Source organism: Trichogramma pretiosum, unplaced genomic scaffold (assembly GCF_000599845.2).
Source record: "Trichogramma pretiosum strain Unisexual culture from Peru unplaced genomic scaffold, Tpre_2.0 scaffold22, whole genome shotgun sequence".
Taxonomy (NCBI): Eukaryota; Metazoa; Arthropoda; class Insecta; order Hymenoptera; family Trichogrammatidae; genus Trichogramma; species Trichogramma pretiosum.
The window spans coordinates 239,600-265,203 of record NW_019640932.1 but is presented as its reverse complement, the minus strand read 5'-3'; the positions used below and the strand labels follow the sequence as shown (position 1 = coordinate 265,203).

General features: G+C 39.0%; 5 protein-coding genes and 1 non-coding gene across 6 annotated transcripts; all 6 read right to left on the bottom strand.

Moving 5' to 3' along the window:
- Nucleotides 1-407: 407 nt before the first annotated feature.
- Nucleotides 408-2,463, bottom strand: LOC106648725. The gene is made up of 3 exons (XM_014365805.2): nt 2,373-2,463; nt 1,811-2,298; nt 408-1,728 (listed from the first exon to the last, which is right to left on the bottom strand). The coding sequence occupies exons 2-3, from the start codon at nt 2,280-2,282 to the stop codon at nt 950-952; spliced, it is 1,251 nt and encodes a 416-aa protein (XP_014221291.2). The 5' UTR covers nt 2,283-2,298; nt 2,373-2,463; the 3' UTR covers nt 408-949.
- Nucleotides 2,464-5,957: 3,494 nt separating this feature from the next.
- LOC106648777 (fatty acyl-CoA hydrolase precursor, medium chain-like) lies at nt 5,958-15,286 on the bottom strand. The gene is made up of 5 exons (XM_014365861.2): nt 14,956-15,286; nt 12,048-12,321; nt 8,571-8,680; nt 7,225-8,066; nt 5,958-7,151 (listed from the first exon to the last, which is right to left on the bottom strand). Exons 1-5 carry the CDS (start codon nt 15,187-15,189, stop codon nt 6,644-6,646), a joined length of 1,968 nt encoding a protein of 655 aa, XP_014221347.1. The 5' UTR covers nt 15,190-15,286; the 3' UTR covers nt 5,958-6,643.
- A 996-nt stretch (nt 15,287-16,282) lies between these two features.
- Nucleotides 16,283-18,393, bottom strand: LOC106648868 (parkin coregulated gene protein homolog). Its single transcript, XM_014366006.2, has 4 exons — nt 18,046-18,393; nt 16,895-17,222; nt 16,648-16,797; nt 16,283-16,565 (listed from the first exon to the last, which is right to left on the bottom strand). The coding sequence occupies exons 1-4, from the start codon at nt 18,148-18,150 to the stop codon at nt 16,405-16,407; spliced, it is 744 nt and encodes a 247-aa protein (XP_014221492.1). The 5' UTR covers nt 18,151-18,393; the 3' UTR covers nt 16,283-16,404.
- Nucleotides 18,394-18,728: 335 nt separating this feature from the next.
- On the bottom strand, nt 18,729-19,417 carry LOC111693324. Its single transcript, XM_023457786.1, has one exon. It carries the CDS (start codon nt 19,065-19,067, stop codon nt 18,729-18,731), a length of 339 nt encoding a protein of 112 aa, XP_023313554.1. The 5' UTR covers nt 19,068-19,417.
- A 193-nt stretch (nt 19,418-19,610) lies between these two features.
- Nucleotides 19,611-21,093, bottom strand: LOC106648887 (general odorant-binding protein 83a-like). Its single transcript, XM_014366035.2, has 6 exons — nt 20,829-21,093; nt 20,672-20,753; nt 20,522-20,610; nt 20,340-20,454; nt 20,202-20,269; nt 19,611-20,134 (listed from the first exon to the last, which is right to left on the bottom strand). Exons 1-6 carry the CDS (start codon nt 20,895-20,897, stop codon nt 20,117-20,119), a joined length of 441 nt encoding a protein of 146 aa, XP_014221521.1. The 5' UTR covers nt 20,898-21,093; the 3' UTR covers nt 19,611-20,116.
- A 3,991-nt stretch (nt 21,094-25,084) lies between these two features.
- LOC111693332 lies at nt 25,085-25,279 on the bottom strand. Its single transcript, XR_002763394.1, has one exon. It is a non-coding gene; the product is annotated as a U2 spliceosomal RNA (small nuclear RNA).
- Nucleotides 25,280-25,604: the final 325 nt, after the last annotated feature.

Sequence of the window (25,604 nt, the reverse complement as noted above, 5' to 3'; positions counted from 1 at the left end):
TTAAAAAATCGAATACACGATGTGCTCGTTGGTCAGAATTTCATTGAAATGCCGAACGTAGTATACTTTGAAATTGACGGAAATTTCGAATTACGAACGAGAGATAATCATCTGTTTGTAGATTATCCGAATCCTATGCAGACGAATAGGCGCGTAAAACTTTTTGCGCCACCAACTTGTATGAATTTCGTTCGCGTACAAATTAATGATAATGAATGGAATTTACCGGTTGAAAATACCAGTAAGAATTTAGTAACAATAAACGCGAATGATGAGATGCCGAGCATAAGGTGTAATTTAGTGCAAAAGAAACGTTCCGGAGTTGAAGGTCGAGAATGAGCCGGTAATTGAACAGATTTTGCAGTTGGTCCAAGCTTTGCTATTGAACTTGCTAAATAAATATCGCGTTCAGATGGAGAGTTATGCTGCACACTGCAATCTTATAGTGTACTGGAATAATGTAAGGAATGAGGAAAAAAATTAAATAAATGCAACGTCTGCGCTTTCGTCGTGTAGTGCAAGAAAATTGCCTGCGTGTCTCGATCAAGCAATGTAACTCGCTACTATACTCAACGAGCGAGCAAAAAAGTTTTATTCGCACTGTGTGCGCGCGCATACACACTTACAAGTCTAATTTTATAAATACAATAACTTGGCTGTGATGAGGCGGTTAACGACCATCACTTTATCTTTCCTCCATAATAATACTTTGAGAATTGGTATCGAGCCGCCGCCGTTGTCTTCGCTTCAGCTCATCGAGATTCTTGATTATATAATGCTTGCCGCGACATTGTCGCGCTCGCGTGTATATAATAGCTGCAATTTACAACATGTTCGATGCAAAAAAACACATCTCTTTCTTTGTAATAAGTTCGTCGTGATACACACGCGAATGGAATTTTCATAACCTTGTCCCGACATTAATGCTATCTCTCCTCATTATTATGATCTATCGCCTGAACCATCCCTTGCTCACGTAGAATCGGTACAGTCTCAGGATGCGCTCGACGCAGCGCTCGTTGAGCTTGCTGTAGATGATCTGCTGCATGAGATCGGTACTGGTCTCTTGGGCCTCGCCCTTGGGCTTGGCGATCGACTTGTCGAAGAACTTAACCGCCACGCCGCACAGCGGAAATTCCCGCAGGGCCTGCCGTCTCAGCTCCTCGTCGAAGGCATCCCTCGTGTAGGGCCCGACGTTGCATCTCAGCCGCTGCAGCCACTTGACGAACTGGATGTAGTAGGCGTCGACGATCTCGTCGGTGTCGCGCTCGTACGTCTCCTTGTTCAGGCAGGAGTTGACGAAAAAGGCCACGTCCTTGAGCGGACTCGCGTACGGATAGATCTGATAGTCGATGAACTTGACCGCATCGACCTGGCCCGTGACCTCTTCCTTGTGGAACAGCATGTTGTTGAGCCAGAAATCGCCGTGGCAGATCGTAGCCCAGGGCTCGCTGGGTTCCTCGCTGTACGTCTTGCCGCCTATCGAGAAAGCTACGCGCTCTTCGATCAGGTCCAGGTTGACCTTCAGTTCATCGTGCAGCTGCGTGCGGAAATTGTCCAGTAAGATTCTATAGGCCTTGTCCATCTGACCCCAGTCTATACCGGCTTTCCGCGAGTACTCGACGATCTCTCGAAATAGGTCCGGCTTCTTTTGTTTCATCGCGATGCCGATCGCGTGGAATCTCGCCAACTCCGTCAAAGCTTTGACGGCGTGCTCCTTGTCGGTGCCTGCGTGCGAGTATAACACAAAAGAGATATTACGATTTCGTTGGAAAAACGACTAGGCGTAGAAAAAAAAGCTCTTTGTAACCTTCGGCTTTGTTGCAATTGTAGTATCCTCTCGTGCAGAGATTTTCCACGAGAAGCAGCGAGTCGTCGTCCACCAGATCGGTTTGGCTCGGGTCCAGAGACATCCGCGAGCCGTAATAAGTCGGCGCGATGTCGATCAAGTCGCTCTCAGCCACACCCGCTTCGCGCTCGAGCTGCCTGTAGGCCGGTATGATTTGCTCGTAAGCAAAGACCTCCTTGGGTAGCAGCACCGACCAGGTGGCCACCGTCTTGTCCGTGGCGTTAACCGTCTTGGCCACCAGGTGCAGCGACTCCGTTTTGGCGTTCTCGCGACGACGAATCGTCACGTCAACCTTCAGCACGTAGCTGGCGTAATTCTCGCCGAGAGGCACCAGCGGCGTGACGCTGTACTCGATGAGCTGCAGCTCTTGGCTACCGAGGCCCTTTCGCAACAGCGAATCCAGTTCGCGAATGTGCACTGCTTTGCCGGACATTTTTCTCACTCAGTTTCTGTAGCAGTAAAATTGAAGAACTTTAAACTTATCTAACAAGATTACTTAATAAATTGAGAAAATAGTACTTACGATTGAAATTATGAAGATTCGTCGTGCCAAAATGGCAACACTTGCTACTGGCCTGGAGACTTCCTAATCAGCTGGACAAAGAACTGTTGCAAATGAAGTGAAGCAGACAACTGACCATTTTCCGTATATTATGACGAATTACACCTCGTCACGCGCGTTTAAGTATTATACACATGTTTCCTTGTAACGCGCGTTTCATTTCGACGCTTGTTTAAGTAAAATACACTGTTAGACGCGAAGCACGGATCACTAATTACGTATCAATTCACGAGACGTGTATGTGTATGTGTGTATGTGTGCATACGAGCCAATGAGCCTATAACAAATATGCAATTATGCACCAGGCTATATGCATGCCCGCGCCTTCGTTTGTAATTATGGTTGGCGCAAGTGCGCGAGGTGCACTCGCTGTAGTTTATCTTTGCATATAGATTTCAAATGATAACGTTCAAATGATAGTTTAGAAACAATATGCCTATTTTTCAGAATTTTTGGAACCATTTTTGGATTTTTGGAAAAATGGTCATATCAAAAAATCCAAAAATCGCTCCGAAAATTCTGAAAAAAAATTCACACATTTTTTCGCGTTCCGACCACCATTTTGTTTGTTTAAACATTAATTTTTCGAATCGGAAACCCTCTAACTTTTAGTTTAGACGTCGAGGACGCAATATTTGTACGAAAACCATGAGATTTTAAATGCTTTCCGTTCGGAAAATCAAAAAATAAAAAATTTTTTTTTTCAAAATCACATTTTTTTCTTATAAAATCAACCATAACTTTTGACCTTATTATTTTTTTGAAAATCTGAGCTCATATTTTAAAAGGGCATTAAGTTTTACATAAGAACAGGCTATTCGCATATTTTTTTACCCCTTTTTCATTAAAAATACAGCGATCGAAATAAGTGTCAAAAAAATATTCTCTTGGGACTTGATGGGTTAAGAGGAGGCTCTCATGAGACTCAATCAAAAAATCGATTTTTTTTCTTTGCTTACTTAGTAAACAAATGTCCCGTAGAATACACCCCCGAAACCTTTTTTATCAAAATCGATTTGGTTAAAAAGTTATAGGCAAAAAACCGGAGCTGTCTTTTTACGAGGGAACGATTCAAACGTTCAAATGATAGCTTAGAAACAATATGCCTCTGCTTACACTCCATAGCCAAGTTGTTCTGAAATTAATTATTTTTTAATTTTGGATCGCAAAATTTAGTTGCCACTAGTGAAGGAATAAACTCAAAATATTTGGGTAAAGTTCAGAATTTTTTAAATAAAAGTGCGCACATATGTCACCGATCTTGATGTGCTTTTGATATCTTATAGTACATGGTAAAAAGGCCCCAAAACCAAAATTTTAGACCCCCTCTCCCCTCCTACTCCCCACCCCCGCTATAAACGTCTATTTTTTATTTATATTTTTTCTGAAGCCCTCAAGTTATTAAAAAATCTGAAAAAATTCATAAAAATATTTTTGAACAATCCAAACACCTTGAATTTTTTCAGATTTTTTTAGTACTTCAGGCCTTCAGATAAAATCATTGAAAATTTTGAAAATTTATACATGGCACTACCATGCAATACAAAGCCTCAACTTTTTTCACTTATTTTTGGCATCAAAATACATAACCTCAAATTTTATCAGATTTTTTCAGAGAGGACTCTGACGTCTAGAGCCGAAAAACGCCCTTTTTTAACGAAAATAATTTTTTTAGGGCGATACAAAGCCTTGAAAAATCTGGAAAAATTTTTTTCTCATTTTTTCTATTGAAATACATTACCTTGAGTTTTTCAAATTTTTTAATTGAAGGTGAGGTCTATGGCCGAAAAACGTTATTTTTCAGAAAAAAGGTTCCGGTAAAAAAAATGTGATAAATAATTTAATAAAACATTTTTTCGCTTAGAAACCCTATAATTGGCGGCTTATTTGTATGTGTTCAGGTCAGAGTGTAGAAAAAAATTATTTTTCAAAAATAATCGATTACTCGATATCGATATTTTTTTTCAATAATCTAACACTAATCGCAAAGGTTTAGGGGGATTCTGAAAGATCCGAGAGTGTAGCGATTTTCCGGAAAGTTCGGGTGGTGTGCTTTGCGCTAGAGTGTGAAAGCAATTAGCGAATGACTTACAGTGGCTATGTGCGCCTGCTTATAAGGTAAATATACGAATATTTGATGAGTTTTTTATAGTCCCTCGTGTCCACAATCATTAGTTCTCAAGAATCCAATAGTATTTTATTATCAAAATAACTCATTTATTTCATTTCTATGCAGATCTTTTCAGCTAAGCTGCTTAAGTAGCCAGCCATTGGTACATTTACCTTATAGCAGCGTGGAGTCGGTGCGCCGGCGATGGTAGCGGCAGCAGTGCGTTGCAGAGTGGGGAGCCGCTCGTGTAGCTCTCGTCTACAATTGAGAAGTATACGATACCGCAGCACCTCTATGCATTCAAAATTAATTTCCATAATAACTAGAGGAATAGGGTATGGCTGATTTTACCCTATGCCTCTAGTTCTTGTGGATCGCCCACATTGATTACTGAGAGGCGCTGTGGTATCGTATACTTCCCAATAGTATACGCTTATGCGTGTATTAATCCGACCCGAACTTGACAAGTTGGGTAAAAGTGTCGTGTAGCTCGATTTTTCGGGTCGAATACCCTCAACCCCTACTTTAAAGTACTGTTACAATGTATAACTCAAAGAACTTTCAAATGTGGTATTGAAATAGTTATTTATGCAACAAGGGCCCAAAAGGTGTTTTTGGGCACGAGTGTGCGGAAAAAGACACGAGGGTCGGCCACGCTGGCACGAGTGAGTTTTTTTCCGCATACAAATGCATACAAATTATTATGCTTGATCTTCAAAGAAAATGTTTAGTTTTTGCACATTTATACCACAGAAAAGCGTATCTACTTACTTTCGACAAATTTTGTAACCCCTCGTTTTGCAGAAAAATCACATTCATACCCGTTGCAGAAAATACTCATTTCATTAACAGTCAATAGTTTCCAAATCTTGAAAGTATGGCTTCTATAAGCTTTGGTATTGAGCAATTATGTGACATAAAAATAAATGATTTCAAAAAGTCAATGTTAACATAACATACACATATTACATATCGAGGAGCGCGTGTCGCGCTCCGATTGGCAAGTATGCCAGACCAGAGCATCGTCACTCCACGCTTCTCATATATACACGAGAATCGCGATTTGGGGACCCTCGAAAACAACCTAACGTTATCATTTGAAATCTATAAAAGATACGATAATTCTGATTCGGTAAATCGATTCCTCGTAAAATATGAAATACTCGGCTGATTCTTATAAGAAATGAAATTTTTTTTTTATGTAAAAACCTATATTTTAAGAATCTGCTTGTATCCAAGCGATATTTAGATATTGATGTCAAAGCTGTCCGATCTACTGTACATATTGACTTTCAATATACTTTATACTAATGCAAGTATAGTCAAAGATATTGTTTAAATAATTGCAATACAAGATCTGTATCGGCTTCTTAAATGTTAAACGTTTCAGAGCATTCCACATATACTTACCGATGAAAAATTTCACATCAAAAAAATTTATAGTTTGTAATCAACTTTATTCGATAGGTGTACAGATAATAGATTTATACATTTTCTTACAAATGCCTGTGTTTACATGCAAAAAACTTTCGAGGTAAAATATCTTTTATTTTTAATTCATTTGTTAAACTCAAAGAAGACTAAAATCTGGACATAAAAATTCGTGTATGAAACAAATGTTATAATCATTATATCTTTTACGGTATTATTATGATCTCATGGAAAAATTATCAGCTTACTGTAAGTATTATTTTACTAAAATATACAGACATGATAGTTTCGTAAATTTTACTACTCATATTTTTCTCTTTATTTACAAAAACACTAAATCTGTAATTATAATTATAATTATAATTATAATTAATATTCATTTTTAATTTTTTTCTATGTACTTACAACACACTATTGAATCTTCGTCCAAAATGACAAAGAAGTGAGTGCATCAAATAAAAAATCAAAGTGATGTATGCGTCACGTTTGAGTCGGATAAAAATGCTCACATAGTTTCATTTACAGTGATTTTTGACATTTATCGATAAAATTCAACTGCACGCAAAGTGTAATTTTCATATTCCGTCTCTGCTCGAAGCGCAGTTTAAAAATCGACAATAATCAACTTCAATCGTGATCTGGACAGTAAATCGTACAGCGACCATGTTCGGGTCGATGCTTGTTCCGCTGTTCAAACAAAATGTCGCACGGTCAAGAGTCTCAAAGCAGCGAGAGACAGGGCGACGGCGCAAGCTCCCGGACTACTTGGCAAGGTCTCCGCTGCACTGGTCGTGTTGCAGCAGTTGTTCGTGGCGGCTTCCAGGACCGTTGGATAATATTCATTCCAAAAGGCCAAAGCTTTATAATCCACTTGATTGGGATTGCTCATGTCGAGGCTTCTCTGCTCTATCAACAATATTCCCGGCATACGATCGCTGTAGGCCTCCCATTTTACCGTTGGTATGGATGGATTGGAGGTACGCGCGAAGGTCGAGAACATAGCCATCACAACGTCAGCCATTTTTTTGTCCGCGTTATTCCATTGTATCGTGGTGGACACGCTGTAGGGCAGGCCAAAAACGAAGGGCAGTTCGAACATGTGCGGAACTCCAGCCCACTCGGGAACGTCGCGCGTCACTGCCTGAGTGCGAGCTCGATAATCAAATCGGTAAACGTAAGCAGGTACCTTCGACGGATGGCTGAAAATAAGAAAAAGGTTATTTGAAAATGTCACACTTAAATAAAAGGTCTTGCTGCGTGAGCACGACTCACTTGGCCACTTTAGCAGCGAGAAGAGTCAGGCCTGCGGCATAGTTTTTCTCCGTCTGCAAGTCCAAGTAGCGATCTCTCAGGATTTTTTGATCCCTGTTGGATGGATGGGGCTTGTAAAAGAAGAGAACGGCCTCGGAAACGAGCTCGGGGCGCAGCTCGCAGGTGCTGTTCTCGTCGGGCGCCACCACAGCGGCCGCGCTCTCGTCGCGTATCATCGTCTCGAACTGGCTCGGTGGCAAACGGCCGTCGACGTTACTGCTGCCGATGGACTCGATGAAGGCCAAGGCCTGCTCGTTGTTGGTGAAGCCGGCGATGAAGGGGACAGCGTAGAGGTCCTCGGCGTCGTTGAGCTCGGTGCGCGGGTGTCTCGGCAGAAAGGGTCCCTCGGTCGAGTTGCTCGTCTCGGCGTCGACTATCGGGCCCCAAGTCTCAATGAAGGCCGACTCGCGGACGAGTATGTCTACGTCGACGTTGCGAAGGCACTCCATCAGATCGGCCGTTTTGCGATAGCAGCCAAACTTGTCGGCCACTTGATCGACGACCGACATCTCGTCCTGGGCCGTCCGAACGGAGTTGATCGCGTCGCCGCTCATGGCGATGGCTTTGTGAAATTTGCCTCGGCTCAGGGGACTCATCATGTGCAGACCGACGCTTATGGCCCCGGCGCTGTGCCCGTAGATGATGATATTGTTCGGCGAGCCGTCGAAGGACTCGATGTTACGACCGATCCAGTCTAGAGCAGCCACCTGATCGAGCATCCCATAATTGCCGGGCGACTCTGCGTCGGTACTCGTGAAGAATCCCAGGATGTTTAGACGATAGGCTACCGTCACTACTAACACCTGTTGGGATAAATTCAGCGATTCGATCAAATGCATACACGTATTAAGTTGATTGATTTGACATTGAATGTAATTAATGAAAGTCTGACCAAATGTGTGACCAAACTACTGAAGCAGATCGATCGTCATGATAACAATCGAAGAGAGAAAACAAATCATCGATGAATCATCGTTTTTCAACGAACTATCGTGTTCTTGAAACCGATGTCAGTCACGAATTATTTTGCAACTAGCATCATTTTTCTGAGGGCGTATCCATTGACCTTGGCCCTTCCCCAAAGAAATAATACGTTTTATTCGAGGTCGAACAAAATAATCAAAAACTACACCCACATCTCGTTCTATTTTTCGCGAGTAATAAAATCTTAAAATTCTGTTATTACGATTATACGAATAAATTATTCGAAAAATTTTTACGCTATGCTTATTTATTTCAAAACTAAAATTCCCGTGAATAAAGCAAATCATCATATTAAATTTAGAATGGAGCCATGTGAACTTGACCTTTTGCTTGGTAACGAAGATGGAAGCGTCCCATATGGCTGGCGTGCCTCCGTTGAAATCACCTCCGTGGAACCAGACCATCACGGGCCATCCTTCAGCTGGTCGATTTCCTGCACATAAATTAACCATTTAATCTTCATTACGAACCTGGGTGCAGAGAAAGAAAATCTGTTTAATGGAAGATCGATGCTCATACATCGACGAGTATCGTATTTTTTTTAACTCAATAACGACTGGTAAGCGGTGTTTTAACAATTGATCAAGAGGAATTAGCTTCGCCCAAGGGATTATATTTGTTCGAAGTATCAAGGTCAATTGTTGAATGTAACGTGCACTTGAGAAATTATTCAAAGGGACACATCGTCACGAGCAAAAGTGCAATGTCGGTGTTGACAAGTGATTGGCATATAAGTGAAAAAAATAAAATAAAAGACTCGAGTCCAAGAATAGTTTTTGCTTTCGTAGCTCGTTCCAAGTAACACATAATCCACCCGAGTGGTGAAATTTGCCGTTCGTGGCTACCTCTGCTGACAACGATATCCTGTACTACTGGTGACACACTTTTTTTTTGTTTCGTACAGCCAAACAAAATAAATGCATCCAAATATGAATATAGTGTAATTACATTTATTGCGGACACATTTGACTGGGTGATTTCGAAATATGTCGTTTTTACTGTTTGTTCGATAAAAACGAGTACGATCGTCGCGCATAGAAGTCAAGCATGTGCCACTTTTTCAAATATCATTCAGTTCGATGTGCCTTGGAATTTGACATGGGTTCATGCTCCTACCACATACTTAGCCCCTCGTATCAACGTCAACGTAGATGTAATCATTGCGGCAGATTCCTCATTGAGGAATGACACGTGCTACACCTTGACCCAAATGCCCGAAACTTATAGCTTTTTTATTCCATTATTATTATTATTTTTATTCTAGCTCACACTTGACGAACGAACTTTCACTAGAGAATAAATAAGCTATGCAAAACAAATTCAAAGGAGTTTAAAGTATACATAAGAAAGAGAGAGAGAGAGAGAGAGTAGCTGATTTATGAATCCGAGATCTGAGATTCGCGATAAAAGGACTTTTCATTGCATCGAGGCTTGTTGCACCTTGCCGCGTCTTTTGCCAGCGGTATGCATCGCTTTATTATTATTTTTTTTTTTTTGTATATACATGGTGTTTATTTGACAGAATGTTGACATAACTACGTTATTTTCCTGCCACAGACACTCGTGTAGAATTGAGAATGTAATATGCAATGAGAAACGTCCACTTTTAATAAAACTTACGTGTATACATGCGCTCACCCTCTACTCAGGCCCTCGGTAGTACGTCAAGTATAAAACGTGATAAAGAAGTCTCATATAAACTGGTAAAAATTGTCAATGTCGACCAAAGCTGAATTTGAAATTGAAATTTCAACAAATCTGTGTAATTCAATGTACTTATGTATGTATATATGTACATTGGTACATTATGTATACGCGGGTATGAGCGCGACTGTCTTATCTGCGTAAAATCTTGGGGTTGAATACTCATATCAATGGACATTTGACTTTGGCGTGTTCGAATGAATTTAATGTTTAGAGCGCATTTACACAGGTCACACACAGACGTTCACATACAAAGACATTCATTCAATAAAACTGTCTTCATTTAGTCTCTTGAAACGCGCAACAACCGTACGAGTATAATATCGGCCCATATCGATCTACTTTTACACTTATGTGCTTGCGGAATTTATATATAATAGAAAAATAACGACAACGTCATTGCGCATTAAGGCAGGAGAACTAAAAGAAAAAAGGGACACGGCCTAGGCGACGAGGATATACGTATGTACAGCGGGGCAGCTCGTACTTATATATACATAGTCGCGCGGTAGACATTCGGGATCCTTTTTTTTTTCTTTTCTTCTCTATCGTGTGCGTGCGTGCGAGCGAGTAATGCATACACATATATACTTACAAGCTGGGAATCGAGAAGAGATCGCGTGTTTGAAAAGGGTAAGAAGGAGAGGAGTTGCGCGACGTTCTTCCACGCTGCAGGTCGACCGACTCGCATGTGTGCAATGCAAAGACGATCGATATATACCAAGGTATATATGTACAACGTGATATTCATACACACACACACACACACACACTCATACACACGTGTGCACCTGTGCAGTCCTGTGCAGGCACCCCAAAGTTTGCAATGACTTTGAACGTTGAGCGTTTTGCTGCATTCGAAACTGCTATATGCTCCTCACGCGCTATGTGACTGGCGGGGGTCAATGTTCTGCGCGGGGCAACGCAACGATATATTTACTATAATGTACTTGCATGTATTAGCAGCTTACTAAACTGAAATGAAGAGATGCACACGCTTTGGGGGTGCGTGCACGTATATGCGTTTGTTTGTTTTCGACTGCGGCTCCGCGAGCTGAGCATCGTCTCAGAAACGAGAGAGTCGAAAATCAATCGTCATTCCGATGTATTGCAGGACAATTAAACTCGTTCGGCTAATTTCGAGCAACGATGCCTTGCCTGTATGGCTGCACGCGTGTATATCAATGGCCTGGCCGGATTAGAGAATGACGAATGATATCCGGCATCGGGACATATGTGCGACCGATGGGGTATGGTAATAATTTACTCGACGATAGCCACCACCACTGCTCGAAGCTGATCGTTTGATTGTGCTAGCGAGCATTTGAGCTTTTATTCGATTTATAAGCACATATTTACTCGATATGCGCGTGTAGGACGGATTCTCACAATTATTAACGAGAGGTTGCGAAATCAAGGGTGAACATGGCGGCTTACAAAAAAAGACGTGAATGCGCGCGAAGGTCGCTGCAACGAACCGCGTACACTCGCACATAGAGCGACGCGAGCGTTTACACCTCATTCGAAGCTCATCAGAGCGCGCTAATCTATCTTTCATCACGCTCGCTACGGCGCTCGACGCCCGAGCAACAGCCGTGTTCGCGCGGAGCGGATGTAAACATCTGAAACGTTTTAAAGGCTCATCGCGTTTCTCCTGCTCTTCCATTGTATACACGTACCTGTATACGCTCTCGGCGGCAGCTCTAGAGGCACGCGCGGCTCTGTTTTGCTTTTTCAACGTAAAAGTCAATTAAAGCCCGCGGACTCGAGAGCGCGCCGAGAGCTCATTTTCTCGAACGAAGCAATTTAGTGAGCTCGCGCCTCTATATCTTTCTCTGCTGCAGCGAGAGTCATACTTACTTATGTATATTATAAAATGTTGTTTGGCGCTCCGCACGTACATGTACCTTTTTTTCCCTCTTCAATGTCAATTAAAAAGTATATTATAACGTACGCGACTTACGTGTTGGCCGCGAAGTTGCGCAAAAAGTGCGCGCCGGACCTTCGCTCATGCGACGCGCAACAACCACGTACTCGCTAAATAATTAATTATTATTATCATTATTGTTTTAGAGAAGAAATCCAACCACACTCACCGTCCGGCACGTAAATGTTGAGAAAGAGGCAATCCTCGCTGAGTCCTGGATCGGGCATGTCGCTCGGCAAGAGGCGCATGAAGAGCCGATCGTGCAGCTTGCGCCGGCTCGTCACCTGCGGACACGAGGGCCCGAACATCGAGGCGTTCCTCATGCCGTTCCAGCTGGGCAGCGGATCGGTCATCGGCGGCGCGAAACGCAACTGCCTGATCGGCGGCTGGGCGTACGGGATGCCCAGAAATTGCACGACGCGCTGCGTACGACTGATGAATACCTGCGAATAAAAGCCAGGCGACGAGCATCGGTCAAGAGAGAATTCGATACACACGGGAGCCGGACGATCGTAAAGCGAGCGCGTCCTCCGCCCCCGCGACCATTCGAGCCATTGAAAGCTCGAAACTGGAGCAGCGTATTATGTATGTGTACGGCCAGCAGTTGCGCAGCTCATGCTTGCAATGCCAGACCTACCGCTGAGCTTTTCCTTATCGCTCGCGACCGATCATTACACTCGCATTGACCGTGCTGAATTCTCTCTCGGCTAGATTGAAATCAGTTGGACCTTATATGTATGCAGTGCACACAAACACCCACATAAACAGCGTACAATACGAGCCCTTCAATTTTTACTACTTTTCGCGCAATTCGCTTTCGAGCGGATCTTACGCAATGTATGTGCTTTTGTTCGCACGCGCGCCCGACTTGATTGATAAGTAAAAATGAGAGCTTTATTCGCGGCCGATCGATTCCTTTCGCCTGTGACGCGCGTTGAAAGTTATTTCTATACGGCTCTTAAACAACTCTTAATATCTTTAATATTCATCAACACTTAACACCTTGGATGTGTGTGCTCGTGTGAATGGTAAATAGCTTTTTTTTCACCTTTTTTTTCACTTTATCGCATTGCAATATCGAGATCGTTGAATTAGATACGCGACATGTTATAGTATTATTTTATACAACTAGCCCTTATCAATGACCCCGCCTCCCTCTTCCCCTCTCGTTGAGCAATTTCATTACTCTGTTCAAATATCGCGTAATGATTTCGAAAAATATTGATGAACGACATTTTTCTGTGTACCTAAAATATAATCATCTTGCTCGTACATAATGATAAATCTAGTACCTCCGCCTGCAAGCGAGTATGCTGTTTTATTATCAAACGTCCTCGAAATTAAAATCACACGAATTAAGTGCACGTGTGACTTTCTCGTGCGTCGTTTGACGATGTAAGAAAAAAACAAGCTAAAAGACGCAAAAATCTCATTACTCGTGCACGTACGTATGTACGTTGCGAGATGTTCGTAATGCATTGTGAAAGATGCTATGGACTTTGATACATGCATGATGGCTTGCGTACGTGTAATGGAGATGGTAATGACACTGTACAAAATTACTCAAGTGTTTTTGACAGGCTATCTCGTGAGGGGATTTCAAAGCGCGACTTTTGCCAAATAAAAGGAAAAAATTAAAATTTTATCAATCGGAACGATTTATAGCCCTTATATACGATGGACGTTCATTTTGACGTTTGATTAAAATTCGATACTGACCTTTGCCCTAGTGTAGCCGACAGAAGGCAATTACTTTGCACGGAGTCGCATAAAAGGAAATCTTTAAAAGTTCATATAAAAAATTGATTGAAGTGAACAAACGAAAAGGAATCGATAGTTAAAATTGAATATCTTGTGGATAAAATTCGGTTACCTGGTTAATTAAAACTGTCGATTAATCAAAAATAGTTAGTAATCGTATTTAAACGTACAGGTACAACATCATTGAATATTTGAAAACTTGCTATACCGACATTATTATGGTGGATACACGTATACAAGCTAATCTGCATACAAGTACATATACGCCGGGCATAACGTAATACAAAATCAACAACACGGAAAAGGCGGATATGACAGGTTGCGCGTTAAGAGCACTTTGTTTACGCTCGCGGCTCTCGCGAGATGCAGAAAGCGAAAATCCTCGCCACGCACTTTGTCTCGTCATTTTAGATATTTCGACAGACGACCCATTTTTTCACGACTATCATTTCTTGTTCATACATCTAACGTTACCACAATCTTATAATGGTCTTAACTATCTCACTTTTGAAATACAAATATGCAAAGCTCATGGTTAATAATTTCGTAAAATCGATTCTTCCTAATTGAGAGAATACGCGTAAAACGTTGATAAGTGAATTTCAACTTTTTCCAGGACTCGCGAGAAATTAAAGCTACGTTTGCAGACCCCCGCACAATGCATCATTATTACAGTCATTATAAAACCTTCGTTGGAAATAATTTTCGCGTAAAATCGATACTTTATGAATTTTGCCTGTTATTAAATCCCACGCGAATATATATTTTCGTAATTTCCATATAAATTAAAACGTAATCTGTACGAAACTGTCAAAAATAAACGCTATTAATCATTTTACAAAAAATGAAAAAAGTAAAAAACGTATTCTCACGAAAGAATAATACGAGCGTAGCGTAAAACAGCGGTCGAAATAAAACTTTTTTTTCTTTTCCAAGGAATCGTATATACACAGATCAGATTGTCGTTCGAAGGTACAATTTTTGCTTTCTTCTGTCAAGATTATATTATGGCGTGCATCGACTACTTTGCACTCTTGCTACTGCATGTGCGTGACAGCGAATTTTTTCTATTTTTTTTTTCTTTGCATTCCCCCGCGTCGTTATATCCGACCCCGAGTACTTGGTTTCAATTCACGGTAGGCAAAATTTTCAAAAATCGTCACTGCTACCGCGTAAAAATCTTTAAAAAACCAACAAACAAATAAACCAGAAAAAAGAAACAAATATAGATGCTTCATTGGACCTTTCCCATTTGTTTAACAATGGTAAACATCAGTACTTATCAAGATGTAAAAGAAAAAGGTGTAAAAACGCACCTCCCGGCCAACCAGAGTTCCCTGAGGTATTTTAACAGTCGGAGCACTATTGGAAGCACCAAAGCCAGCCACGCCACTTCCTTGCCTGGCATTAGTCCTTTGTCCTTGTTGAACGGTCACCACGACACTCGAAGCCAGTAAAAAAGCAACAAAAAAATAACGACACAGGCCGAGGCTCGCGGGCGTCCCCTTGGGACTCGCCGACGACGATGTTGCTGCTGCTGTTGCTGCCATGATCGCAGCCCGGCACCGACTGATGTTGAGATCTGGATAAGCTCCCCTATGAGTTCCACAATAGCGTGGCTCGGCACACTATATAGTCTTGCGTGACCATCAGCAGACTTTCTTTCTCATAAACTGCGCTCGTTCGTTCTACCTGCGGCTCTCGATCGTGGTGCCTCCTCGCGCTCCTACCCTTTCTTATATGCCTCCCTCTGTGGGCTGACTCCGTTCTTCTCTCTGCTTGTGTACTTATATATAGCACATATACGTACACATGTGCATGCTCCAACTCGACTATTATGTTTACATGTGAGAATCAGTGCTTAGGCGAGCAGCGCATATCCTCGACAAAAAATGCTTATAAACACGAAAGTGTGACCGATTCGTTCGATAGTTTTTATCAACATTTTTACGGATTTTTATAAAGTTATCTACAATTTTGGAAAATGACGTGTTATTCTACAACATATCAATATTTATCGAAATAATCTTTACTTGTTATTCAGTAAAGAAGAAAATATTCAATATTTATTCATTTATTACTTTTAATTTTCATTAAAGCACAAAAATGAGAATATTACAAGTCAAATCAACTAAGTAAACAAAATAAATTATTTTCCTATCTATTATATTCAAACAAAAAGTACAATTACGTACATGTTTATATATTTACTGAGAGCTTTAATATTTATGTATAATACTGCATTCTATTATTGTTTGCTTGTTTAGCTTTACTAATTTTCTGTGCAAATTATAATCATTATTTATTGGACTTGAGCTTGATTTGCAATACATATTATAGATGTTAAAAGAGAAATGCATATAAGAAATTCAGTTCAGCCCGACTTGATTCCATTATTCATCGCTGACGTTTTAATAAAATCGACTTGTTTTACAATCATTCATTTCAAAATTTTTGGTCATATCTGTCAAAGATAAGTTGGCCAGCTAATAAGTATAATTCATTCCAACACTTTCACGTAACAACTTTGAGATATAAAATTTCATCAACAATTTAATAATTCATATTTAATCATTTAAACGACTCTTAAACGGTGCAATAAAAATTCTTAACATATTTAAAATTGTGTATGTATTATGAAAAACGTAAATAAAATTTTTTTTAAATTTGTTCCCCCTTTTTTACAATTTTCAACAACACAATACTGCGCACTGCGATATTCACTTTAAGATTTCGGAATATGTTAACATGCTAGCAATAATTGGTTAATTTTTCATGCAAGATTCATAAGTAGCCACGATGTACTTGATGTTGGGAAACGCATCCTCACCACCGCAGTGTTCCAAGATTTCTAATGTCTCCTGTATAAGATCGGATACGTTTTCACCACGTTGTTGAGCGTAGTCGATATCCTCGCCTAAATTCACTGAAAAAGTAATAGAAAAGTAGGAAAAAATTAATTTTCAGACGACTTGAAAAATTTTGTTAGAGCATTTTTACTCTCTTACCATTTCGATCCTTGAGCAAATTGAAAACGGGTAAAATTTGCCGATAATAAGGTACCAAGGCTTCACCAATGCAGTTACCACTGCGCACGAGCTGTTGCAGCACTCGCAACGATCGACAAAGAACATCTGGAATTCTCGTATCCACGGCTCCTACATAACGGTGTAAACTTTAAAAACATCATATCTACGATTTTTCCTTAAATAACATGTTTCAGCTTATAAAAATAGAGCAAATCACTGTACGAACTTTTAATGGGCAAAATCAGCTGAGGCAAGACTTTGAGTACTTTGTCGGTCCCAGTGGCAGCTTCGAGCATGTCGTAGATGCCCTGCTCGGCCAAGAAGGTGTAAGGTGACTTGGTCTCGATAAGCCCGTCAAAGAAGAGCGGCAGATAGAAGTTGTAATCGAGTTCCTCCATTTTACACTTCCAGTTCAAGCGCAGGACTGACGAGGCGATTTCCAAGTTCAAGGGGAATACGCCACGCTCGTAGTAGCGACGAAATGTGGACGGGGCCTTTGGTGGACGCTCATCGTAAGGCGAGCAACGCGGTGGCTTTTCGACCACTGTGTTATTCTTCAATGAAAAGGCACATTGACGAATAATGTAGACTTATCGAATATTGCGCATTGATCGTTTTATTTTTAGACTCTGATAAATGCTATTTCAAGACTAAAAACTCATATTCCCGTTATTAACTGTCAATCACTTTCAGCACAAATCAAATTACTGCTATTGCATCGCATGTCTTTTGACTTGCCTTTTATTTTTAACCGATAATTATTATTTTTACGATTAAAAAATTTCGTGATCACGCATGCATATTATATAATTATATAAAGAGTAAAAAATAACGTAATTATTTCTCCGGCGTCATTTTCACAGTTCGCATGTGTAGACAAAGTTTCGAGTGAACTTTTAAAACTCTTTATTAAACTAGAAAAAGTTCGAGACTGAGAATCGATTTTTATTTGCTCTATATATTCCTCGCACCATTTAAATTTTCTCAATGCTTCAAATTTACGTCATAGATTTGATACCAAAAAAAAATTCCTTTTAAACAAACAATTCACTATATTTAATTGGCTGATATTAGGCAATGCACAAGAATAAAAAATTTGGACTGTCATTCTGTGATTTGATGCGCAAACTAACTATCTACTTTTATATCGTAATGACTGGTAAAATATTTCCTGAAATGACATCGTAGCTGCTTTTGACGTTTTTATCCGGCGCATCTTCATATATTCGCGTGTCACGCCTATGCCCACATGCATTTGGGAACAAACACGCGACACTCACTTCACTTAGTCAGCAGGATTATTATTAAAACTGTCTAAAAAGTTAACGACCTCAATTATCGCAATTATAAGCCTTGTAAATCCTGGATCACGCTCACCTGGAGGGCTTGAATGGTAAATGCAGGCACGACCCTCGGTCCTCGGCATTTTTCCCGCTGCTGCTTGCGTTTGATTTCCCTCCAAAATTCCTCTTGATTGACCATAACAGCGACGAGCTCGATCCGGCCTGAGCGAGCTTTTTATTCTCTCTTGTCTGTTTCTCCCTTGCACCCTCTGCGGGTGCGGCTAATCTGCCGACGCTCTCACACCTTTCGAAGCGTCACGAGGCGCGCGAATAAATAGTGCAGAAATTTTCTCATCACGCGAGGTTAGATCGTACGCGTGCGCGCAGCCTGATAGACTTGCACCTCTGCCGCTGCTGCAGCTGCATCGCGTTGTTACGGGCTATATAGGCCCGCAGCTCGAAGCTCGCGCGAGCCGCAGTGGGAATTATCCACGTAGCTAGTTAAAAAGTCGAAGGGGTGTTAGCAGACCAGAAGTGTATATTGAATGCGTAGTCTTGGAAACGTGTTTTCTATGCGGAGGAAAGCTCGAGGAGCTCATTGCCACCAGCAGCGGCCCGCAGCAATTGACTCGAGTGCGAAACGCGCCCGCACTCGATTGCGTGGGTAGAAATAATGAAAAAAACACAAGTCTCTTTGTTTTGGACAATTTTTTTTAATCTTTGTTAAATTTCTTCGTAAAAAACGTATAAATGTACAAAAAAGGACGAGACGTCGAATCAGTAACTATAGCCAACTAACGGGTAGGTGAACTGATAAGACCGATAAAAGCGATCTTGTACTTGCATGCTATGCGCTATCATCTCGTTGATCTCCATCTGCTTGATGTGCAACTGGCGCTGGCGTATGCGTCGGCGCAATTTCGTCGAGGACTTGCAGGCCTCGCACCAGCCGCGCGACACTCTGGCTGCGTTGAAGAGCGAGGCGTCGTCGAGCTTCGACAGTATGATGAGGGAGATCTCGATCGGCAGCTCCTGCACGAAATCGACGCGATCGTCGCAGCTCTTGCGCCTCTGATTGATCTTTCGCAATAGTCGTTTGAATATGTTTTCGGGCATCTTTTTTCGCTATGGATGTTTGGCTTCTCTTATCTCGGTGCTATCGAATATTCAATTTATTTAAATCGTTGCTTTCCTCTACGAGGTGCCATACTTAACTACCGTCGAGAAACGAGTGCGCGCCCGAGTTGGTACGCGCTGGCGACCGATTGTTTGGTTTGACTAACGCGTGAATATTTTATTTATTTACCTTTTCAAGTTGCGCCTCGCATTTTTCTTCTCTCTCACGTGAGAGCTGTCTCTCTGCGTGAATAAAAGCTTCGGCGTTTTTTAAGGTAAACATGCGTCACTGCGTCAAAGTCATCGATCGCTTAACAATGTTTTCAAAGACGAGAGCAGAAATATTTCCGTTTGTCATCGATACTTGCGCGATGCGTATGGCCGCATCTGTGCGCGCTGCAGTGCATTGACGCTTTAATTCACTCTCTCCCTCCCTCTCTCGCTAGCGCGGAGGTGAATCGATCAACAAAAATGACGGAAGTCAGAAATTATTTTTATCTCTCATGCGTAATTTGGATGAGTCTACTGGACAGTTATATGCCATTTTTTAATGAAAACTTAATTTTTATTATTTTCCAATAAAACATATTAAATTCGTTGAACAAATGTAAATTCGTATGTAATTACATAAATTTATTAAAATCAATTAAAAAATCCAATTGTTTACTCGATCTGTTTTCTCTTCGATTGAAAATATCACAATTTTTTTCTATCAATCCGATAAAAATCTCATTCGTTACAACAATTCAACATTTTTTTAAACTTTGAAAAGTAACCGTTGATAATGTAAATCACTCAAACCCACTCTTTTAACGAATAAGAATATTTTAATATTACAAATTTGTTTTATCAATACGTAAAAAAAATTCATGTATTTTTACATTTGATTATTCTTAATATGTACACTATCATCGCACTCATACAGTTTTAATGGACCTCTCTTTTTATTAATTATTCATTATTAACAAATATGAATCGTATTTGAAATTTGAAATTGTCGGTTAGTTGCAGGAAAAATATCACCAATTTTATTTCGGAATGAACAATATTCATACAATTATGTTCAACTGAAAAATTTATATAAATATGTATTATTTCGGGAGAAAAGAACATTAACAGAATCATATCACTTACCTCTTGATCTATGCGTTCAATGCACATGATAAAATCAAAAGCCAACTGGCATGACTCTTCTGCCGTCACTGTATCGAAAATTACAATTTAGTTAAATTTTTTAAATTTGAATGATAACGAACTGTTAAAAAATCTCACTTTCTCCGAAGCATTCTGTGAAAACACTTTTAACTCGAGGTGAAATGTCATCAACAATCAACAGCTCAACTTGCTTTATCATATTTTCAAGGATAAGATTACCTTTTTTATCCATCTGAAAAAAATGTTTTCATTATTTTACATCCGTGTCATCCCCTTTTGAGATAGATTTCATGACGAACCATTTTGCCCATCTGCGCGATACATCTGAAATAACACTTGAGCACTGGATCAGGTGGAAACTCTCTTTTTGCAATCTGTGCTAGAGTTGCTGTAATGACACAATCGTATGACTTAAATTCAACATTTCTACACTATTTGATCACGTATACCTTCGCTGATTCCAGTTTTCGTCTTGCACGTCTTGGTAAGCGGCTTTGTGAATCCTTTTAATTCTTCTATGTTCATTTTTTTCTTTAAAATATACGATTAAATTACTATTTTACGAATTTCAAACATGAAAATATGTAAATTAAATGCAATCGTTACACATTGGACGAGAGGGTAATGTTGCACAACGAGCAGGACCATGAGACACGTGAACACGGCAAACTTCATGTTTTTCAGAGTACTTGTACTATGCCGTGTCCTAAATCAAATGGAATAGTCGATCGCCGCGTCGGCAGCAGCAGTATTGGCGTCGATGTCTCCACGATATGGTCGTCTAAAGAGTCCGAAAAATTCGTACCGAAAGTGTTTTTATATCTCTTGGCAAATGAGCCATTATGTATGTTGTTCGGCGAGTCGCGAGGCAAAACTATATGATTTATTTAACGTGCGATGGACGATGTATGCATAATATCAAAAAATAATACATGTATGCGCGCGATTAATACGACGGCTGACCGGTGAATCGCATTTCAAGAAAGATCAACAATTTAATCTACGAATGAGGATGTTTTTTTAATGCGAAATACACTCAATGACCAGCAATTTAATAAAGCTTCTTAAATCTTTAAAAATTTGTAAATGACAGTTCTTCTATGATTGCATCGTGTAACAGAATGAAATAGTTACCGGGTTCTTGTGCAATCAAATCTATACAATGGTATAACTCATTACTTTGAATATCATTGCACGCATGAAAACACATTATATTGTTAACTGCATAATATTGAAGTTCTAATATTTTTATTCTTAAAAAATCTTAAAATATCTTTGTCATATCTATAGGCCCATCCGCCGACGATTACATATCCGTTTTTGAAAGCAAAATTAAGTTTGTACACTACATGTAAATTCAGTGTAGTGGGTGCCGCCAATGTCTATGACATACGCGGCAGTAATAACAGCAGTATACGAACTAGTAAAGGTAGAGCCCCTACTTTACTCTATTTACGTTTTTTGTTCGGAACCGAATAAATTTACATTTAATGTACATAGGTATGGGGTTTTCGGATTAAGTCAAGGCATTTGTCTACAATTATAATAGCAGGTTGCGTGCTCAATTATACACCCAGTCAAGAAAAATGACTCTTCTAATTAATATCTTATAAGTGGTAAATAGTATTATTTTGAATTAGATAGAATTGACCAGAGAAGTAGGGTCATAAATAAGATAGATCATCATAAATCAGATCATCATAGATCAGTTATAAATAAGGTGGTGGCACTTCGCGCGCTCGCCCGCCCTGTGCCAGGTCAATTGTTATAAAAAAGACCGAAAGCAGTTGTTTTTTTTTTACACACGGTCAATCGGCATACATTGTATTTGATTTGTACATGTGTTATTACGCTATTCGCATTTTACAAGTGTGTGGACTCAACTTACACATTTCCTTCTACTTGACGTGGCCTGTTTAAGAGCTTTTAAACAGTTGAATTTGTTTATAAATATCCCAATAATAGACAAAGCTAAAAATATTGGGTACTAGAGTATCATTTTGCAAATACGTCTTCACATTTTTCGTATAAATTGAACGTGAGTTTTACATATGAGTGATTCTGACTAACTTTTGAAATAACGCCTAAAAAAATTTTTGATGAAAAATTTAGCGGCACAGTATCCGGAATGAATTTTTCTTGAATATTATCAACAAAGAATCCCAAAAATAACTTTGGGCTTTATTTTCCTCCATAGTCCATTTGGGAAACCCGATTTAAATGTGGGTCAAAATAAAACTTCTTCAAATTTTCGAATGACACCGATCTAGATGCGCTTTTGATATGTTATAGTACATGGTAAAAAAATCCTAAAGCCAAAATTTTACTCCCCATCCCCCCCTCCTACCCCCTCCACCCCTATAAACGTCCATTCTTTATTTATATTCATTCTGAAGCCCTGAAGTAATTAAAAAATCTGAAAAAATTCATAATAGTACATATCAACAAAACTAAGCACCTTGAATTTCTTCAGATTTTTCGAGGGCTTCAGGCCTTCAGATAAAATAATTAAAAATTTGGAAAATTTATATACGGCGATACGAGCCAATATCAAACTCGAAAATTTTTTTCTCTGTTTTATGCATTGAAAAACATGACCTTAAATTTCTTTGGATTTTTTCAAGTTTCCTTATGCACTTTTTGAAGCGAAAAAACCCCTTTTTCTTTCATGTGTTTTCATGTGACATTACTTATATCATCCCGCACATAATTATCTACGTAGGCGAATTGCGTAGTCATTATAAATGAATTAAATGTAAAATTTTTTTTTTACGGCCTTGCCCTTGATGATATAGCAAAATTTTTTAAATAAAAAAAGAAAGTGTGTGAAAAAAAATTATTTGTTGAATAATTTATTTATTCATGATAAGAAAAAAATTTTTCATGAAAAAAAATATATTTATAAAAATTTTTCATGAAAAAAAAAAATTGTTTATAAAAATTGTTTATAAATTTCCCATGAAAAAAATTTTTTTTATAAATTAATTAATTTATTCATAGTAGAAAAAAATTTCATGAAAAAAAAATTTTTTTCAAAAATTTTTAAGTGATTAACGCAGGATTATCGAATGTTCAATCCAGCGTACAATTCTTATTAAATAAGGGACAGAGTTCTGGTTGGGCTCATTTTGTTCGTCTTTTCCAGCCCTTTTTAAACATGTATACAGATATAAAAAAAAACAATAGTCCATTGTAAAAAATGAAAATGTATAAAAAAAGCTAAAAGTTCAAATAATCCAGTACGCGCGGAAAACATTCTGGGAAATTTCCAATTTAGGAGGATCAAGTTCAGGTCACAAATTTTTCTAAAGTATGTGAATAAAGGAAGGTAACATGATAATTTCAGATCATTTGGTTAATAGTCCATTTTTTAAGAAGCTATCGAAAATTTATTTTATTCGCAGTACGTTTTTTGACTCAAGAGTAAAATCGATTTTCAAACGTGCGATACAAAAAGGACGGGCCACCAAAACGCTCAAAAATAAAAGTGTAGATCTCTCAAGTCTTCTTAAAGACCCTGATAAAATTTCAGAACTGTGCATGGTAAATTACCTGACTTACACATCAGTACGTGCAATTTTAAAAGTTAGTCAGAAACACTCATATATGAAATACTGTTGGAGCCGGGAAAAAATTCCTAAATTTTCATATAATTTTCAAGAAAATTTTATTGAAAATTTACGTAGAATTTAAATAAATTTTGTATAAAAATCATGTAAAAGACACAAAAAAATCAAATAAATTTCTTATCTATATTATATAAAGCGCTTTCGGGAGATCGTTTTGGAAAATTTTTGCAATCTATTTCCAAATATTTCGTGTAAATTTTTTTTTATAAAATTTACATGAAATTATTGTGAAATATGGATAAAAAAATTGGACAATTTCCATGTACATTGCACATGCTTATCATATACAGTTCATGTGAAAATCGTGTATAATATTCGTAACCTATTTATATGAAATCTACATACATTTCACGAATAAACTTTCACTAGGGGATGCTACCTGCGTGGCGATGACAGAAACAAATTATCCAGGTATGAGATGGCGATGAACGAGAAAAACTCTATACTTTCATCATGCATAGCTCGTGAATCGATTATAAAACTAAGCTATTTTACACTTCGACGTGATGTTAGAGCCTATTGTGTGTATGGGCCTACAACTGTGTAACTCACTTCCTCTTCAGATAGTCTGGAAAGAAAAACAAATTCACTCAGTGCATGTGAGCTACGAGTCCTCTACCAGCCGAATCTAACATTTTTAAACGTTTTATTTGTTTTCCTTTACTAAAATAATAATTCGATATTTTAAGGATATCTCTAATTTTCAAAGACCTGCTAAAATATATTTTTACTCCAGGAGTTTAGTCTCAAAAGAACGTAGTTTCGACCCTTTATTCACCGCGCCTGAATGGCTATTCTCATTTTTAAAAAGTTCTCAAAAATTTATAAAAAGAGCCACACGTATTCTTTGACAAATATCTAAAAATTTTTTATTCTTTGCATTGTTTGACTGAAGTTGATTTTTTTTTTTTTTTTTTTGGATAAATGATTGTAAAATTGAAAAAATAATTTTTTTAAACGTGAATTTCTCTTGAAAACTGTTTATTCTCACACTTTTAATTATTATAATTTTTTATCTCGAGTTGAATCTCACAGGGTGAACAAATCGCCAGCTGAAGTAGCAGGAATTTCTATCATTCCGGAGGAAGCATGAACACTTTCAGCCTCTGGGCGATATCGACACTGTTAGCATCAGTACGTTTAATTAAAAATCCCTCAATGTAAATGATTTACCTAGCAGCAGCTCGGCATTGCCGTAGGTTATTGACTGTACACAGTTTTTAATGTTAATTAGGTTATCAGGCCTCTATCTGCGGTAATGCAATGCAGACAAGACCCATGGTAGAGCCGGAGCAAGCCCCAGACACTCTACCGAGTTTCAAAAATCAGTTTGAAATTCAAGAGGTCATATAGACCTCCTATTAGATTTCAATCTAATAAGAACAGATACTACACTTTGATCATAGCCAAATAGGCCGTGAAAGCGATGCCAGTTGCTAAATTTCAGTGGGATATAAAGCCAGGCTTTATTTTTTCACGTTCGGATTCGATTATGACATCTAGCGGTTGAATCCAAAGCTCGCGTCGCCGCTTGTTTCGCAGCTGTACTTCAGACAGGCATAATGAAAGACTTGTTAAACAGGGTTTTATCCCATAGATCGTTTGAAATAAAGCAAAACAAATCAAATTAGAGAGCCCTGCGCAACTTACTGGATTGAACGATGTTATGTCTCCTGAATCCACGAAAATTTTGAAAAGAACAACATCTTATGTTTTTTAGATTACTCTTTGCAATAATGCAAAAATAGTTTAA